Raw genomic sequence first — 18,980 nt, 5'->3', positions numbered from 1 at the left:
GCAGGGGGCTATTATACCAATAGTATAATAGCCCTTGACACCATAATGACATTGAAGCAATTACACTGAACAAAACTGTAAACGCAAACAAGATCCCGAAAATGTTCCATATGCACAAAAAGTTTTTTTCTCTCAAATTTTGTGCACAAAATGTGTTTACATCCCTGTTAGTCACCATTTCTCATTTGCCAAGATAATCCATCCACCTGACAGGAGAGAATGCCAAGACTGTGCAAAGCTGTCAAGGCAAAGGGTGGCTACTTTGAAGACTAAAATATAACATACATTTTTATTTGTTTAACACTTTTTTGGTTACTACATGATTCTATATGGGCTTTTTCATAGTTTTGATGCCCTCACTATTATTCCACAATTTAGTAAAAATAAAGAAAAACCCTTGGATGAGTAGGTGTGTCAAAACTTTTGACTGGTACTGTACATATACACTTACATATACCCCTCCCATAATTGGAGTAAACTAATGAACAACAACATTTAGGCTTCTACATAATATATACATTTTATGTACACAATATATTTTTCAATAGCTATATTTTGTTTTTAGTCCTGTCCTTCCTCTACCCTCAACCTCACCCATGTATTTCTTATGTCCATCCAATTTGATTTATATTTGCCATATATTTTTTAACTATGCTGTTTCACAAAAGTTCTGAACCTATATACATTTTACAGACACAGTATATTTTACATTAGTTATCGTGTTATTAGTCCCACCCTTCAGCTCCATTCTATCTATCTCTTAACACCATCCATATTGGATTTCTATTTGCCATATATTTTTCAACTGTGCTGTGACAAAAGTTCTGAACTTTTCTATTCTCATAGTTTCTACAGATTGTAAATTAAATTTAAAAAATTGCTAAAAGTATTACTATATTATTGATCTATTGACTATGACTTCTCAAATCACCTAGTAGTGCTATCTGCAGAGTTAACTCCAGGTAAATGTTGCAATTCTTCAGCCATTCCTGGACCTGTGACCAAAAACAAGCTAATACATATGGACAGGTTCCAAAATAAATGATCTAATTACCTTTTCTCTTCGCAGCAAAGTCGGCAGAGCTGGGAAGGTTGTATCCCCCATTTTATATAACATTATATTGCAAGAATTTTGAATCCGGCTTTTTGAATACATTTTGCATATTAGTTAAAAAACCATGTGCCATGGAATAGGAACATCGAAAATCTCTTCAACTATTTTGTAATCTATATAGCACAGCTGTCAATTTTTGGGGTCCTTAAATTAAACTGGTATACTTTTTTATTTACCACAATTTTCTTTAACCAATTTTGGTCTTTAATACTGGGCCGACAGACAAGTTCCTTACTTTTCCCCCATTCCACTTCCCTCTTCCATTTGTGCGGTAATGCTGCAATTAGTTGGTTGTAATTTTGAGTAGAGCAGACGATCCCATATATTTTTGTTAGCTGCATGTATGAGAACTCCACCAGTCCTATTTAATGATATAATTTACAAAGATATGTATATATATTTTTATCAATTAGTATATTTGAGTAACCACAATATTTGTTATTGTTTGTTCTGTCTTTTCCAGTGGATTAAACTGAAATTGCAACCAACTTTCTATGGCTTGTTTTAACTGAAAGTGAGAGGTTGTAACCTGAATAAAGGGGAAAATGCCATTCTTGAACATGGGGTGATACATTCTTACTAATTTACTAGAGAACCCGGTCGGATTTAAGAATAACTTTTGTATGACTGAGCCTTTAGTGAGAGGTCTATTGCTTTAATATTTCATCATTTCTGCCCTCGAATTCATATTCATTATGAAAAATAGTCCCTTCTAATTTTGTCTGGCTTGCCATTCCAAACAAAATTAAATATGTTTTGCTCATTTAATTAAAAAAACATTTTTTTAAACAGGTCGCTAGGTGTAGGCAAGACCATAAGCAAATCGGTAAACTGGGAAGAGTTAATCAGGGTGATTTTTCCACAAATAGACAGGTATTTTTCTTTCCATGGTAGCAAGATCTTATATATTTTTGCTTACTTTATATTAAAATGTATTGGAGTGAGATCATTTCTTTATTTTTGGGATATGTATACCGAGTCTGTCCACATCACCGTCAGACCATTTTATTGGTATACTACATGGTAATGTAAAAAAAAAAGTGTGTGTGTGTGTTACAAAACGTAATATAATCCAGAGAGGTTAGAACATGTATTGAGATCCTCTGAGGCTGTGGAGGGATCCAAATTGTGGATTTAAAAGAAAACATGAATCAGTTTACAATGAGACCTTTTTAAGCCCTGGATTTCTAACCCCTTGATATTATTGTTGGATCTGATTTTAACAGCTAACATTTCGATGGCAATAAGAAATAGAAATGCCGATAGTGTACAACCTTATTTTACTCCTCTTGAGTTTAAAACCTGAGAAGTAGCCATTATTTCCAATTTTACACCTGCTATACATAACTTTAACCAATTTTATAAGCGATTCTCCAAAATGTAAGTAGTCCAGGCATTTATAAATAAACTCCAGTCATACAATATCAAAAGCCTTTTCAGCTATGAATAGAACTGGTTTCCCAGATATTTCATATTGTTCTATTGTTTCCAGTACTTGTTTTATATAATCGCCAAATGTATCGTCCATGTAAAAAACCTGTCTGATTATGATGAATAATATCCAACAAAACCTTTAATTCTACGCACTATACATTTGCACTGAAGGGTAAGAGGTCTATAATTTTTTTTACTGGACTGGATCTTTATATATACACACACCACTTGGATCCTCTTTTAGTAATAATGAATTAAGACCTTGTTGAGTGTCTGATAATGTACCATTTATATAGGAGTGGTTAAAACATGCAAATAACGGTCCTCTGAGTTTCTGTTACGTACGCCTCTTGGAGGGAACGCAACCCCCCGTGGAGTGATGAAAAGTATGTGATCGTAGGTGCTGGGAAGGACAGAGGCAGAGAAAAATACCGTTGGAAGGAAAGGGGCTGGACGGAACCAAAGCAAAGAAAGTATAAGAGAAGAAGAGTCCCCTCTCCTTCCTGCCTTCCCACTTTCCTGCCTTCCCACTAAGTGAAAAATGTCATCAACCAAAAACACTAAGTCCTATTGGCATACACATACCTCTGAAGGAGCGGCTACAAAATAATATCAACAAAACTTTTACTGACCACCACAACAACAACACAGGACATTAAAAAAAAAGAAGCTCTCCTCCCTGAGGGAGGAACCCTGGCTTTTATCAAGCTGGAGAAAGAGTTGGTAATTGAAGAGACAGCTGTATCCCCTGATGAGAGGGAGTGGTCAGAGTGCCAATCAGCGATGGGGCCGACCAATCAAGCTGCTTTTGGAATCCAGGAAGCCATTTCCTGAAATACACACGTACAAACCCATAACAATACAAACTGTGGAATGTAACAATATCATAAAAAGTTTGGTATACTCCACTGTTATGCCATCCAGCCGTGGAGTTTTCCTGGACTTAAAAGCTTTAATTGTGTCAAGGATTCTCTGAAATGTATCTATTACATTATTAGCAGAAAAAAATCCACACAATTAGCTTCGGTTAGTAGAGATGGAGGAGACTGAAATGAAAACATATGCTTAAAGTACTTCCTCGTTCAAAATATTGTTTGGTGAATCATGGATGACAAGTTCAGTAAAAAAAATTTTGGTAGCATTTCTATGTTGAAGATTTTTATATTCCATCCAGTCCACTTTATATGTATAGTATATTACACGTGATCTTTGTTGAATAAGTTCCTCCAATTATTTTTGTTTTTTTCCCCAACTTATTCTGAGCCTCAATGGTACAGTTTTATTGCTATCTATCTGTACTGTTAGTCCTTCCATTTCCTTTGTTAATATGGAAACCGAAATTGCTTTTGTTTTAGAGATAAGTACTGAATTGCATGGCCTCTAAAGGCACATTTAAAAGTGTCCCATATAATAAGGGGTTCTGCTGTACCCACAGTTGAAGTCAGAAGTTTACATACACTTAGGTTGGAGAGTCATTAAAACTCGTTTTTCAACCACGCCACAAATTTCTTGTTAACAAACTATAGTTTTGGCAAGTCGGTTAGGACATCTACTTTGTGCATGACACAAGTAATTTTTCCAACAAATGTTTACAGACAGATTATTTAATTTATAATTCACTGTATCACAATTCCAGTGCTCAGAAGTTTACATACACTAAGTTGACTGTGCCTTTAAACAGCTTGGAAAATTCCAGAAAATGATGTAATGGCTTTAGAAGCTTCTGATAGGCTAATTGACACCATTTGAGTCAATTGGAGGTGTAACTGTGGATGTATTTCAAGGCCTACCTTCAAACTCAGTGCCTCTGCTTGACATCATGGGAAAATCAAAAGAAATCAGCCAAGACCACAGAAAAAAATGTAGACCTCCACAAGTGTGGTTCATCCTTGGGAGAAATTTCCAAACGGCTGAAGGTACCACGTTCATCTGTACAAACAATAGTACGCAAGTATAAACACCATGGGACCACGCAGCCGTCATACCGCTCAGGAAGGAGACTCATTCTGTCTCCTAGAGATGAACGTACTTCTGTGCGAAAAGTGCAAGACAATCTCAGAACAACAGCAAAGGACCTTGTGAAGATGCTGGAGGAAACGGGTACAAAAGTATCTATATCCACAGTAAAACGAGTGCTACATCGACATAACCTGAAAGGACGCTCAACATGGAAGAAGCCACTGCTCCAAACCCTCTATAAAAAGCCAGACTATGGTTGGCAACTGCACATGGGGACAAAGATTGTACTTTTGGAGAAATGTCCTCTGGTCTGATGAAACAAAAATAGGACTGTGGCCATAATGACCATCGTTATGTTTGGAGGAAAACTGGGGAGCTCTGCAGAGAAGAATGGGAGAAACTCCCCAAATACAGGTGTGCCAAGCTTGTAGCGTCATACCAAAGAGGACTCGAGGCTGTAGTTGCTACCAAAGGTGCTTCAATAAAGTACTGAGTAAAGGGTCTGAATACTTATGTAAATGTGATATTTCAAAGTAGCATTTGAGTCCTGCCTCAAGCTTGACTGACACCACTGGTATAGAGATGGACACCATGGAATACTGCATAAATCCTGTCTTCAATCATTAATTTCGCCAAATGGATAGGCTATACTTTAGGTCTATTCAATAGTAGCTTTTTTGTATCGTAGGCTAATTGTCCAGTCAAAGTAGCCTATACTTATACAGAACATTTCCCTGACAATCAAGGCTAGGATACTGCATAAATAACAATGTGTGAAATTGCTGGGAAGTAATTTATCCGATGCCTCCCATCAAGCTATATGGCGAGCTGCTCTGCGCCCCTGCATTGTAAAGGCATAGTAGCCTACATATTTGGACAAATAAACTTGGCTGTTGCACTGTGAGGCACTTTTCCTCGGGAATGTCACCTAAGGTGATGCAGTCCAGGAGAGACCGGACGGGTCAGGTCTTAAACACTAAAGCTGCGCATCTGAGAGTTTCAAAGGACACATCATCTCATAGGTCTGTTGAAAGAGCTAAGTTTTTATATCATACCTAATTATTGATGTAAGTTGATAGGCTCATCAGAAATATCCAGATCCTGAAATTGACAACTAGAAACTGTTCACCATTGGTTATGACCACTGTGTAGATCATTGGTCATTGGCACAAATTTTACCAGACCCCGGCTTGTCTGCCCATGGTAAATAATACCTCTATAATTGAATATCGAATGACATTCATGCTTTCCTGTAAAATCTATTGATTGTTGTTTAAGCTCGTAGGCACTGAAGCTTGTGGTGAGGTTAAAGTGCTTAAGGTTGTGGAAGTGGCTGTCTCACTGACCTAGGCAAATTTGGACTGGTCACATGACCCACTACAAAAAGTTATGCTGTGGGTGTTATGGCAGCAGGTAGCTGAGTGTTGGACCAGTAAGCAAAAGGTCACTGGTTCAATTCCCAGAGCTGAATAGGTGAAAAATCTACTGATGTGCACTTGAACAAGGTACTTTACCCTAGTTGCTACTGTCTGCTAAATGACTAAAATGTAAATGGTGTATTATAACCCAAAAACCTCCACCAACTGGAAGGGGTTGAAAAAAAGAAAATCCATAGGTGATAGGGAAAACTAATTTAATCCGTTCAAGTAAAAATTGTACAAAACCAACTCCCACTTCAAAACTCCATATCTCAGGCTCTAGGCCAGGGCCTGAGACGGTGGTAATGGCTTGTGACAATACTCCATTTCAACTCCTCCACTGAGAAGTCTTTCAGTCCCAGGAGCTGCATCCATAATGACATCTATTTTCTGGGACTTTCTCTCCACCTTGGCAGTGCCATTAATCGCCATCGCTATAAAGGCCACAAAGTCCACCTTCTTAACCTTTAAAATATCTGGGTCCTGCTGGTGAAAGGCATCCCCTGCAGTGAAGGCCTATTCACCATGGACTCTTCAGGAGCACCATTCGAACCCTCAACCCTTTTAACAGTTGCTGCATATGAAATTCTCTGGACAGCCCTGACTTTGGCCACCTCATTCTCTTTCACCTTTGTCGGGTATTCCAAAGACGTGGCTTCATGGCTCCCACCACAATTGCAACATGTCACATTTTCATCACTTTTAAAACATATGATCCTTTCCACAACTTGTACATCTTGGCTTCTCCCTTCTGCAAACACTTGAAACATGTCCAAAAGCTTTAGTGATCACACTGCATTGTTTTTGGGATAAATGATCTGACTCTGCAGTTTATATACCCCAACTGCACTTGAGAAGGGAGAGACTCCACATCAAAAAACTGAAGAACAGATACTTTTCACTTTTTCTTCATTCACCACATGATTCACCTTATATGCATCAATCATTCCAGGAATATTTAATATCTCTGCAACATCGACTTCCCTCAAGACGCCAGATATTACCCCCCTTGAGTGGGCCCTGTTCTGAAGAGACACACACGACATGTCAAACTTCTCAAATCGGGTGAGATGCAACACACGTTCCCTCTGATCCTCAGAAGTACAAAACATCTAAACAAGCCCGCCTCTCGTGACCCTCATAGAGCCTTCACTTTACCCAGGACTCTCCACCAGTTTGAATATCTCAAATGGATTCTTCAATTTTGGTAAGAAGGGACATTATCAGCATTGTACGCTACTTTGCTCCATTTCCCATTCTTTTAGACAATATTACAATTCTCTTTGATTACACCGGTATTAGACTCAAGATCCACATCAGCGTCCGCTTCCGCAATCTTTTCCTCCTTCTTCCAACATCTGTTCGCCACAACAATGACTGTCAATGATGACATCATTGGAATGAGAAACAAAAAATAATCTGTAGCGACCCGCACAGACAGCTGTGTGTTATGTGCTAGGCTAGGAGGTGGTTGTGTTGTACTGACCAGTACCCGGTGTTCGCGGGGTCCGACATGTCAATCAACCTGCTATCTGCCAATCACGGGAATGCCTGGAATGTTCTGATGCCGGGCATCCTGGTGGTTGGCGGAGTGGCGTGGAGGGGGGTTGGGCATTGGAAGTTAAGACCAGGTTCAGCCTTTGTTCTCTCTCTCTTACGTCTGGGCTTCACAAGAGAAGGTCACGATTGGCTTGTGGGTTATCTGTCATCTATTTGGCGTGTGCTACGGCCCAAACAGTAGCCTGTGTAAAGTTGGTTCAATAAACCGTCAATTCGCAAACTCAAGCCTCTGTCTGGACAATTGTTCATTTATGATCTAGTCAGGTCATTACATTGGTGTCAGAAGTAAAAACGTTGATACAAGTTAGCCAGCTAGCTAGCTGACTTATGTGGCTAGCTACCGTAGGTGAGAACGGGGATTGAAAATGCTTCGAGGGAATCCGAAAGTGAAGGTGGAGGTAGGGGACGATTATGGCCAAGGAGGTGCGTGTGAATGGACGTCGGGGGTTCTGTCTGAGGAGATCGCCAGGGCGTCGGAGCGCAGAGGCCGCTTGAGGGAGAGACGTTAGAGTGATGGTGGCTGAAGCGGGCATGAGTGCTTCGTCGAGTGTATTTCGCGCGGATTCTGGTGGGCGGACCGAAGTGGCGACGTCGACGCGGCGTGACGAGGAATCTGGGGCTCAGGATGTAAACAAACATGGCGGCGCCCAGTTCCCGGCTGCGTCCGTATCTGTTAAGACCCCGAAGTATTCCGGTAAGGCGGATTGGGAAGCTTTTCATGCTCAGTTTGAACTGTTAGCTCATTTTAGGGGTGGTCGGATGAAGAAAGGGCACTGCAGTTGGCTTTATGCCTCACGGATGAAGCTCTGTCCTGTTTGATATTGATTAGCCCCGAGGACAGGCATGATTATGGTGCTCTAGTGGGAGCACTGAGGAGGCGCTATGGACAGTGTGTACAGCCCGGGCTACTGCGCTCCGAACTGAGGAATAGACGCAGGCAGCCTGGAGAGCCTCTACGGGTGCTAGCTAATGACATTGAGAGCCTCTCTCGGCGGGCATATGCTCACATGCCCCCTCCGTGCAGAGCGAGCTAGCACGGGACCAGTTCATACAGGCGCTCTCCCCTACGGAGCTGCGCATACAGACCCAGCTGGCTCATCCTGAGTCATTGCAGACAGCCTTGGAGATGGCTTTGGAGAGGGAGCTGGTGTGGGCTGGGGCTTCAGCTGGGGCTTTGGTGGGGGTGCAGGGAGACACACCCTCTGTGCGAGCTGGGGGCAGAGCAGCCCGGGCCGGAAAAGCCTGCTTGGGTGGCCGAAATGACAGAACTCATTCGGGCTGTGTCCCTACAGGCGGCACGAAACACAAGCCCTGGTCCCAGGGTCTGCTGGGGTTGTGGCCAGCCAGGCCATCTGCGCCGAGATTGCCCAATGTCCCCCAGAGCTCAGGGAAACGGCTCGGGGTCCGCATAGACCGGGTAGTGCGGACCCCTGGCTTTCTATCCCAACCACCATCATCTTCAGGAGGAGCCCACCGGCACAGACGGGAAGCAAGGCTCCACTTCCCCCAGAAGCAGACGAGGGCAAGCGGAGGGAGCCTGTTGTTGTGGTGGGCCGGACCTGTGTTGGGGACTTTTGTCATGTCCCTGTCACTGTGGAGGGGTGCCCTGCTCCGCCCTGGTGGACACTGGGTCCACAGTAACCCTGGTGAGGCCAGATATTGTGCCAGGTTGGACTCAGTGTGAGCCTACAACTGTGCAGCTCCGCACAGTCACAGGTGAGCTGGCACCCATGAAAGGGAAGGGAATAATGACTCTGACAGTAGGGGGCAGGACTGTGCGTCATCCTGTGTGGGTGGCGGCTGTGCAGGACCCTTGTATCCTGGGGTTGGACTTTCTTAGGAGCACAGGCTGCCAGTTAGACCTAAATAGGGGCACACTGAGCTTCCAGGGAGGGACGGAAGTCACCATGGCCCCCCCTAATGTCACATTCACTCAACCCAACAAACCCTTTACTCCAACAGTTAAACCAGCAGAGACTCATGGCTGCGCCCCCTCCCCCACAGCTGTGTGTGACTTTTCCCCAGTCCCCCTGTCACCTACGGCGGTGTGTTACATTCCCCCAGCTACCTCCATGACACAGCCCTCTGTGAGCCCGGGCCGCACCCCCAGCCCAGCTACCCCAGATGGGAGAGGAGAGGACACTGTCTGCAGTGAGGGAGATATGGGGGAGGAACTGTGTTGGTCTTGACCCTGAGCAGCAGGAACGGTTGTGGCAGTTGCTGTTTGAATTTAGAGACAGCTTTGCGTTGAGTGAGGAAGAGGTGGGTCAGACTCTTCTGGTGCAGCATGAGATCGACACAGGTGATGCTCGACCCATCAAGATGCGTCCCCGCCGTATCCCGCTGGCACGCCAGGAGGCGGCAGACAAGGCTGTGTTGGAGATGCAGCGGGCAGACTTCATTGAGCCCTCAGACAGCCCCTGGGCGGCGCCAGTCGTCATGGTTCCGAAGAAGGGGGCAAGCTGAGGTTCTGTGCGGACTACAGGCGGCTGAATGAGGTAACCAGGAAGGACTCATACCCCATACCACGTATCGATGAGTCGCTGGACCTGGTTAGGGGTCCTCCTGGTTCTCCTCACTAGACCTCCGCAGTGGCTACTGGCAGGTGCCCCTCTCCCCAGAGGCCAGAGCCAAAACTGCGTTCTCCACTAACAGAGGACACTGGCAGTTCAAGGTCCTGTGCTTTGGCCTGTGCAACGCTCCAGCTACTTTTGAGCGTTTGATGGACAGGGTGCTGGATGGCATCCCCCGACAGCAGTGTCTGGTATACCTCGATGACATCCTGGCCCATGGCAGCTCCTTCCAGTCAGCCCTGGGGGCGCTACGGCGTGTGCTGGAGAGGGTGGCTGCCGCAGGTCTGAAGCTCCACCCCGAGAAGTGCCACTTCATGAGGAGAGAGTGTCCTTCTTGGGCCACCGAGTGGGGAAGGAGGGGATCAGCACCATGGAGGACAAGGTAGGGGCTGTCAGAGACTGGCCCACCCCCACCGACCAGCGTCAGCTGAAGAGCTTCCTGGGCCTGGCCTCGTACTACAGGAGGTTTGTACGGGGCTTCTCAAGCGTTGCTGCTCCACTGAACCGCCTGCTGCCGAAGGACAAGGCTTTCACTTGGACAGTGGAGTGTGAGGAGGCGTTCAACACCCTCAAACGTGCACTGATCGAGGCCCCGTGCTCGCCCCCTGACCTCACCTTGCCCTTTATCCTGGACACAGACGCGAGCAATGTGGGCATGGGTGGGGTGCTGGCCCAGGTGGGGCCAGAGGGGAGAGAGTGGTGGCGTACTTCAGCAAAACATTTGACAAACATGAGCGCCGCTACTGTGTCACCCGGCGGGAGCTCTTGGCTGTTGTGGCTTCCGTCAAACACTTCAAGTACTACCTGGGTGGTCTGCCCTTTACTGTAAGGACTGACCACTCTGCTCTCCAGTGGCTCATGTCTTTCAGAGAGCCAGAGGGGCAGGTGGCACGCTGGTTGGAGGAGCTTCAGCCGTATGACTTCACGGTGGTGCACAGGGCAGGGGCACGCCACTCCAACGCCGACGCCATGTCCCGTCGGCCCTGTACTGCAGACGGCTGCCGCCACTGTGAACGGAGAGAGGGACGGGAGAGAGAGCTGCGGGCAGAGGAGGGTGTCTGTGCCACAGTGTGTCGGGCGAGCGGGCCTGTCTGCTGTGAGCTGCAGACTGTCGACGTGGCTGAATGGCGGCAGCAGCAGGGACGGGACACAGACCTACAGCCAGTGCTACAGTGGGTAGAGGCGCAGGTGAGGCCACCATGGGAAGAGGTGACAGCGCTCTCACTCGCGACCAAAGGGTTGTGGTCGAAGTTTGAGAGACTGCGGCTGGCTGATGGCGTGCTACAGCGGGCATGGAAGGAGTCAGCTACGGGAGAGGAGAGGTGGCAGGTGGTGGTCCCAAAAGCATTGCGGGAGGCTGTGCTCCAGAGTACTCATGGGGGGTGGGGACTGGACACTTTGGGGTCACAAAAACACTGCGCCGTCTCCGTCAGGGCTTCTACTGGGGGCAGCACAAGAGGGATGTGGAGGACTTTTGTCGCCGCTGTGACAACTGCACAGCGAGAAAGGCCCCCAGGCCGCTCTCATGCTCAGCTCCAACAGTTCCCAGTGGGGGCTCCCATGGAGAGGGTGGGAGTGGATGTAGTTGGGCCGTTCCCCACCACAGACAGTGGAAACCGCTGGGTGCTCACGGCCATGGACTATTTCACAAAATGGCCCGAGGCCTATGCTCTGCCTGACCAGGAGGCAGAGACCATCGTCGACGCCCTGACAGCGGGGATGTTCAGCAGGTTTGGAGCTGCAGAGTCCATCCACAGCGACCAAGGCAGAAACTTTGAGTCCCGTGTGTTCGCCACCATGTGTGAGAGGCTGGGTATGCACAAGACCCGCACTACTCCTCTCCATCCTCAAAGTGATGGCCTTGTGGAGCGCTTCAACAAAACGCTTGGACAGCAGCTGGCCATCGTCTCTTCAAACACCAGCGTGACTGGGACAAGCACCTGCCTATGGTCCTCATGGCATGCCGCTCCGCTGTCCAAGACTCCACCTCCTGCACGCCTGCCCTCCTCATGCTGGGGAGAGAGATCCGCACCCCTGCGGAGATGGCGTTTGGTCGGCCCCTGGATAGCCCTCATGTTCCTCCGGGGCCGGAGTATGCCCGGAGACTCCAGGACCGCCTGGAGACAGCCCACACCTTCGCCAGAGAGCAGCTGGTGAATGCAGGTGTGAGGCAGAAAAGGAACTATGACGTGCACACCCGGGAAGGCACTTTGTGGCTGGGGAGCTGGTCTGGGTCTACAGCCCCTAAGGAAAAAAAGGCAGATGCCCCAAGTTGGACAGTCACTGGGTGGGACCCTGCAGTGTCCTGGAGAGGGTAGGGGAGGTTGTGTACCGGGTGCAGCTTCCTCCCAGGGGAGAAAGGTGGCACTGCACCGGGACAGGTTAGCCCCATACAGAGGGGCCTCTTCTCCCCAAACCCCAGGAACCCCCACAATTCCCCTCTCTGGCAATGACATTCTCCAGGCACCCACCCTCAGGTGCCGCAGACAAGGCTCCAGACAGCCCACTCCCCCTGTCTCCCCCTGTGTCACCGCGTGGTTCCCCAGAACCACGGACTGTATTACCCGTTCCGCTTCCTTGTCCCCCATATCCCTGCCTTCATCCCCTGGTTCCCAGAGGGGCACTCTGCGACCATCACGGCCACGCAGGCAAAGGAGACCTCCGGGTCGCTTCAGAGACTTTGTTTGTTACCTCGGGGACGAGGGACTTTGTGGTGGGGGGGCTGTGTAGCGACCCGCACAGACAGCTGTGTGTTATGTGCTAGGCTAGGAGGTGGTTGTGTTGTACTGACCAGTACCCGGTGTTCGCGGGGTCCGACATGTCAATCAACCTGCTATCTGCCAATCACGGGAATGCCTGGAATGTTCTGATGCCGGGCATCCTGGTGGTTGGCGGAGTGGCGTGGAGGGGGGTTGGGCATTGGAAGTTAAGACCAGGTTCAGCCTTTGTTCTCTCTCTCTTACGTCTGGGCTTCACAAGAGAAGGTCACGATTGGCTTGTGGGTTATCTGTCATCTATTTGGCGTGTGCTACGGCCCAAACAGTAGCCTGTGTAAAGTTGGTTCAATAAACCGTCAATTCGCAAACTCAAGCCTCTGTCTGGACAATTGTTCATTTATGATCTAGTCAGGTCATTACAAATCAATAGGCCTAAATAATCTTTACCTGTTTATTCGATTACACAATACGTAAGATAAAAATCATGAAGAACCCATTTACAATTTGTGTAGTTAGAAAGTCACAACTATTAATTTGCCAAAACGTGTGTTGCATGGGTTGAACCAGAACTTATCATTAAAAACAATATATTTGAATTATTATTATTCAGTTTCTCGTAATTTAATATTTCCTTTAATTTAAACAAAAACTAAATTGTTCGTGTTGTTTGACTTAAGATTCAAATCAAATAAACAAAGAACGATCGTTTTGTATCATGTCTAATATGAAATACTAATTGGCCAAAAAGTACACGGACCTTTAAATATATCTTATGTCAATGTCTAACTGATAAAGACGAACGTTTGTTGTAGACTAAGTAGGTAACGGTTGAACTGTCGCACGTTTTGAACGTCATGGCGGTTGTGACGCGGAGGCACTATCCGCGTTCACAACAAATGGGAACGAGGTACTCGTGAAGCTCCGACTTCGGTGCGTTCAAAACAACTGGGAGCTCGGGAAAAACATCTGGGAGCTCGGGAAAAACAACTCAGTCTGGGAAAAATAATTTTGTACTGTCATCCAACTCAGAATTCCAACCTGGGCCTCTTTCTTTTTATTTGAATTCCTATTTTACGAGTTCCCAGTTGTTTTGAACGCGGCAACTGTGCCTTGGCATTACACTGCCATGACGTTCAAAACAACCCACTTTTGTCTTTATCAGTTCGTAATGTCCGAGAACTTGGTCGTGACATAAAATCCTCTTTCGCAAACTAGCTACAATGCTGCAGCCGGAATTGATACAGCTTTTGACAGCGAGTGATTTGGTTGATTTACGAATCGACGCAATTCCTAAATTGCAGGCGGGCTTTAGACCGGGGAGTTTCTTCAGTTCGTCCAGATCACAGGACGGGGAGGCGAAGTTAACGTTCATTCCACAACAAATACTGCTCAACAAGGACCACGAGTTGTTTGAGGTAATCCAGCTGCTGCTGCTAAATCTATAACTGCTGAAAAACTGAATGTAGACTATGTGTTCTGTGTTATTCACCAATGTTCTCTTTAGCATTTTGATGGCCAAAGATAAGGAAATGCAAACAGGTCTTAAGAGCGTTTCATATTATTCTGTCCATTTAACGTAGTATTGTATTCATTTGTGGATGCCCATCACTCTTTTCGTATATGTAACAAATTCCTATTATGTTACGAATTTTCAAAACGTTCAATATTTTAAGTATTTGCTAAACGTATGATATGTTCAGATTCTAGTTAGGTGGCTAGCTGGCTAACTTTAGCCAGGCTAAACTCTAAAATAGTTCAGGTTAGGGGAAGGGTAACAATCTGTCTTATGTGACCATAGTAATTGTATTATATGCTATATAAGATGGGCTGTTCGGGGTAATAAAATGTATGTTTATAATAACTAAAACAAATATTTTTTTACAGTGTGGTAATACACCATCATTGCCACCACAAGCAGTGTTATAGTCACATGCAGAGAAGCTACAGCTGTGTAACTGAAAATACTGTTGTGTGTGTGTGTGTGTGTTAGGATGGGGACATACATAGACACCTGTACCTCCAGAACCTCTCTACCTGCCCAGTTTATGACTCACCTACAGCCAGGTAACAATATTATCATCACCATGGTGATCAACAACAGATTTTTACAGTATAACCCATTCACATGGTAATACAGTGGGGCATGGGAAAGAATGATGTATGTGGCATAATGTTACAAATAGCTGATGACTGTTAGAGAGCAGTATTTGTGACAGGTGATGGACTTGAGTCAGTTAAAAAAAAGTTTTAAGAAAGTCAAGAGGCACGGTCGAAGTAACAGCTTTAACACAGTGTTCTGGGTACATGCAGTCACATTCACAAATTCAAGATGCTAAGACAAGTCACATTCAAGATATGATGGCTTCCTCAGTCTTGATTTTTCAATGTCTTCCTGGCACAAAACATACATGTATTGTCAGTGTCTAGTTTCTGCTAAATGGCATTAGGCCTAATTGATAGAGAGCTGATCTTCAGCTTCTGCCTTCTCACACTCCTTCCGTGGCCTCCAATTGCTCTTAAATACAACTAAAACTAAATGCATGCTCTTCAACCGATTGCTACCTGCACCTACCCGCCTGTCCAACATCACTACTCTGGACGGCTCTGACTTAGAATACGTGGACAACTACAAATACTTAGGTGTCTGGTTAGACTGTAAACTCTCCTTCCAGACCCATATCAAACATCTCCAATCCAAAGTTAAATCTAGAATTGGCTTCCTATTTCGCAACAAAGCATCCTTCACTCATGCTGCCCTTGTAAAACTGACCATCCTACCAATCCTCGACTTTGGCGATGTCATTTACAAAATAGCCTCCAATACCCTACTCAACAAATTGGATGCAGTCTATCACAGTGCAATCCGTTTTGTCACCAAAGCCCCATATAATACCCACCATTGCGACCTGTATGCTCTCGTTGGCTGGCCCTCGCTTCATACTCGTCGCCAAACCCACTGGCTCCATGTCATCTACAAGACCCCGCTAGGTAAAGTCCCCCCTTATCTCAGCTCGCTGGTCACCATAGCATCTCCCACCTGTAGCACACGCTCCAGCAGGTATATCTCTCTAGTCACCCCCAAAACCAATTCTTTCTTTGGCCGCCTCTCCTTCCAGTTCTCTGCTGCCAATGACTGGAACGAACTACAAAAATCTCTGAAACTGGAAACACTTATCTCCCTCACTAGCTTTAAGCACCAACTGTCAGAGCAGCTCACAGATTACTGCACCTGTACATAGCCCACCTATAATTTAGCCCAAACAACTACCTCTTTCCCAACTGTATTTAATTTATTTATTTATTTTGCTCCTTTGCACCCCATTATTTTTATTTCTACTTTGCACATTCTTCCATTGCAAAACTACCATTCCAGTGTTTTACTTGCTATATTGTATTTACTTTGCCACCATGGCCTTTTTTGCCTTTACCTCCCTTCTCACCTCATTTGCTCACATTGTATATAGACTTGTTTATACTGTATTATTGACTGTATGTTTGTTTTACTCCATGTGTAACTCAGTGTCGTTGTATCTGTCGAACTGCTTTGCTTTATCTTGGCCAGGTCGCAATTGTAAATGAGAACTTGTTCTCAACTTGCCTAACTGGTTAAATAAAGGTCAAATAAAAAAATAAAACATGGAACCAAAATAATATTTTGACTTCAACTACTTTTTATTTCTTTTTTATTTCTGCCATGGTGTCCAGAATACAGATCAGCAGTTTAAATTAGTTCAAGGTTAAATTGTGGAGGGAATCATGAGACTGTGTTCTGTGATATCTGGAGAAACACTGACATAGTACTTCAGACAGTTTTTAGTTAGGTTACCAGATTTGGCATTGAAGTCATTAGAATAACCCTCATGTTGACTTTTCTGTATTTCACCCCCCCCCTCCTTTTTTTTCTCTCAGGCAGTGTGAGTTCAGGTGTTATATATCTGGCTGTAGCCAGGTGTTCAGTACTGTGGAGGACTATGAGCATCACTATAACACACTCCACAGACACGTGTGTTCTTCCTGCCAGAGGTCGCTGCCCTCCGCTCGCCTGCTCGACATCCACATCCAGGAGTGGCATGACTCGCTCTTCAGCATTCTGGCTGAAAGGCAGGACATGGTAGCTAACATACATGCACACAAACGCACGTGCACACACACTCACTATGTTGCTCACTCTGGCCTGGACTTGGACCAGTCTATGCACACTGTTTCTCACTCTCACTTTCCCCTCCAAGTACCAGTGTCTAGCGGAGGGGTGTGGTTCGAAGTTCAGAACCAGAGAACAGAGGAAAGACCATATGATCAAGATCCATAAGTACCCTTCTGACTTCATGTTCGACAAGGTGAAGAGGATCAAGAATATCAAAATGTAAACACAAATTTAAGGGTTGTTCTCACTGTGTCCAACAGGTGGTGGAAACATGTCAGAATGGGTCATCTCTCAGCATTCAGGACTGGGTCAAATCTGTGAATGAAGTATGTGTGTGTAGAGGATAAAACATTCCCCTCTTTCTTACAGAGCGAAGAATAATATGCTGCAGAAAGGCACAAGTATGGAGGTGTCCATGAGTGTGAGTGAACCTGAGGGTGTGTGTGAGGTGTTGTCTGACCAACCAGAGGAAGAGGAATATATGGAGATAAATCACTCTCTCGAACCAGGTATCCTGGACCCTGCCAGTAACCCAATTAACACAGTAGAGCTGTCCACAGATCATGATACTGCCCCAATCCTCTCTGTCACCATCCAGCCCACCACAAACCAACAGAGACCACAGCACAACAGAGAGAGACATTCCTACAGGTCGGTATTCACTTCAAATCTCAAATGGCACACTATTTCCTACATGGTGCACAACATGATTCTAATTTATTTCCCTTAGACCTACAGTCGATGTGCAATGACCCTGAATGCATACATGAATATAGAATAATATATTTCAAGTGGGACTGGTGAACTGCAATGCCTTTACATAGTTAAAAAAATATATAACAAAAATTGCAGACTATGCTAAATGAAGCCAAGTCCCACGACAATGGGAGGGGTATAGCTGGATCTACACAAATGCTGTCGTAGGACGCGGTAGTGCACTTCTCAGGAACAGACTGTGTATGTTTAGTGGACTGTGTTCTGTTCCACCAGGGTTCCTAGGACGGTGTGTTTCGGCCAGGGTTCTGTCCAAGGGTTCAGAGGTCATGGCAGGAGGATTTAGAGAATCTTTAAAGGTGATGAGTCTCAGACAGGATGCGACCCTTGCATCGGTCTGGTCTGTGTGTTTTAAAAATAATACAATAAATCATGTTTGTTTAACTCAAGGTGATGTGTCAAATGTTATAGCACTGGTAATACCCTAGCTAGCTCTACACCAATTTAAAATAAGCTACTAAAATCATTCCAATCCAGATTGAAAAGGCAAAAGCGATTACAGACCTGCCAACATACACGCATTTTGCGTACCAGCTACGCAATTCTCTGTCCATGTATGCAGGTACGAGATCCAAGTTAAAAGTACGCAGAAATGAATACAGTCAGATTATTATATATTTTTTTTCTTTAAATGTGTACCTTTTTGTAAAAACAAAATTCATAAAAAAATAAATGCACTGAGTAAATCTAACATCACGATTCTCGAGACATGTACGGAGTTTGTGTCAACGGACATGGAGATTAATACATCATTACTCGACGTAGCTACCCCGTGTCTGCCCCTCCTGTTTGTTGGGATGCCAGGTTTGCCGACTGTCAGCTGTACGTAAACACATGGACAAATCCCTTTTCGACTCTGTGTTGTGGAAAGGTAAGCACTAATTGCTTCAAGCTAAAGTTAGCGAACATAAGATGGACATTCAGTGGCCTCTAAAGTGCCAGCAGTTCACTCACATTTGTTAGTGAAAGAAATTAAATGCAAATATGAAAAAGAACTGGTCGCATTTGTGTGAGTGATATACATTTAATTCTGTGTCCCATTAGTTGTATTTTCCACGTAACATTTTGAGGATCACGCAACCTGATAGACTAACTATGATCCACGTCACAAAAAGCATTACAAAAGTATAATAAAAAATAAATGTAAACATCATGGCATTAAATGGAGTCGGGAGTTTAGAAGACTGGGCGATGAAGAATGAATGAGTGTCCGGTGTTGGCTATAGAGGCAATGCTTCTAAAATCAAATCACATTTTATTTGTCACATACACATGGTTAGCAGATGT

The 18,980-nt window shown here is 45.2% G+C and overlaps 1 protein-coding gene across 2 annotated transcripts; it reads left to right on the top strand.

Annotated features, from left to right (window-relative positions):
• Positions 1-13,655: 13,655 nt before the first annotated feature.
• Positions 13,656-18,077, top strand: znf511 (zinc finger protein 511). 2 transcript variants are annotated; one of them, XM_029641029.2, is made up of 7 exons: positions 13,656-14,190; positions 14,766-14,839; positions 16,685-16,886; positions 17,005-17,138; positions 17,289-17,428; positions 17,518-17,570; positions 17,910-18,077. In XM_029641029.2, exons 1-7 carry the CDS (start codon positions 13,996-13,998, stop codon positions 17,916-17,918), a joined length of 807 nt encoding a protein of 268 aa, XP_029496889.1. In that variant the 5' UTR covers positions 13,656-13,995; the 3' UTR covers positions 17,919-18,077. The 2 variants fall into 2 exon arrangements, with proteins under 2 accessions (XP_029496889.1, XP_029496888.1); XM_029641028.2 differs by having other exon boundaries at positions 13,658-14,190; positions 17,289-17,570.
• Positions 18,078-18,980: the final 903 nt, after the last annotated feature.

The sequence above is a fragment of the Oncorhynchus nerka genome, linkage group LG28 (assembly GCF_034236695.1).
Source record: "Oncorhynchus nerka isolate Pitt River linkage group LG28, Oner_Uvic_2.0, whole genome shotgun sequence".
Lineage (NCBI taxonomy): Eukaryota > Metazoa > Chordata > Actinopteri > Salmoniformes > Salmonidae > Oncorhynchus > Oncorhynchus nerka.
This window is presented reverse-complemented; position numbering and strand designations above follow the sequence as displayed.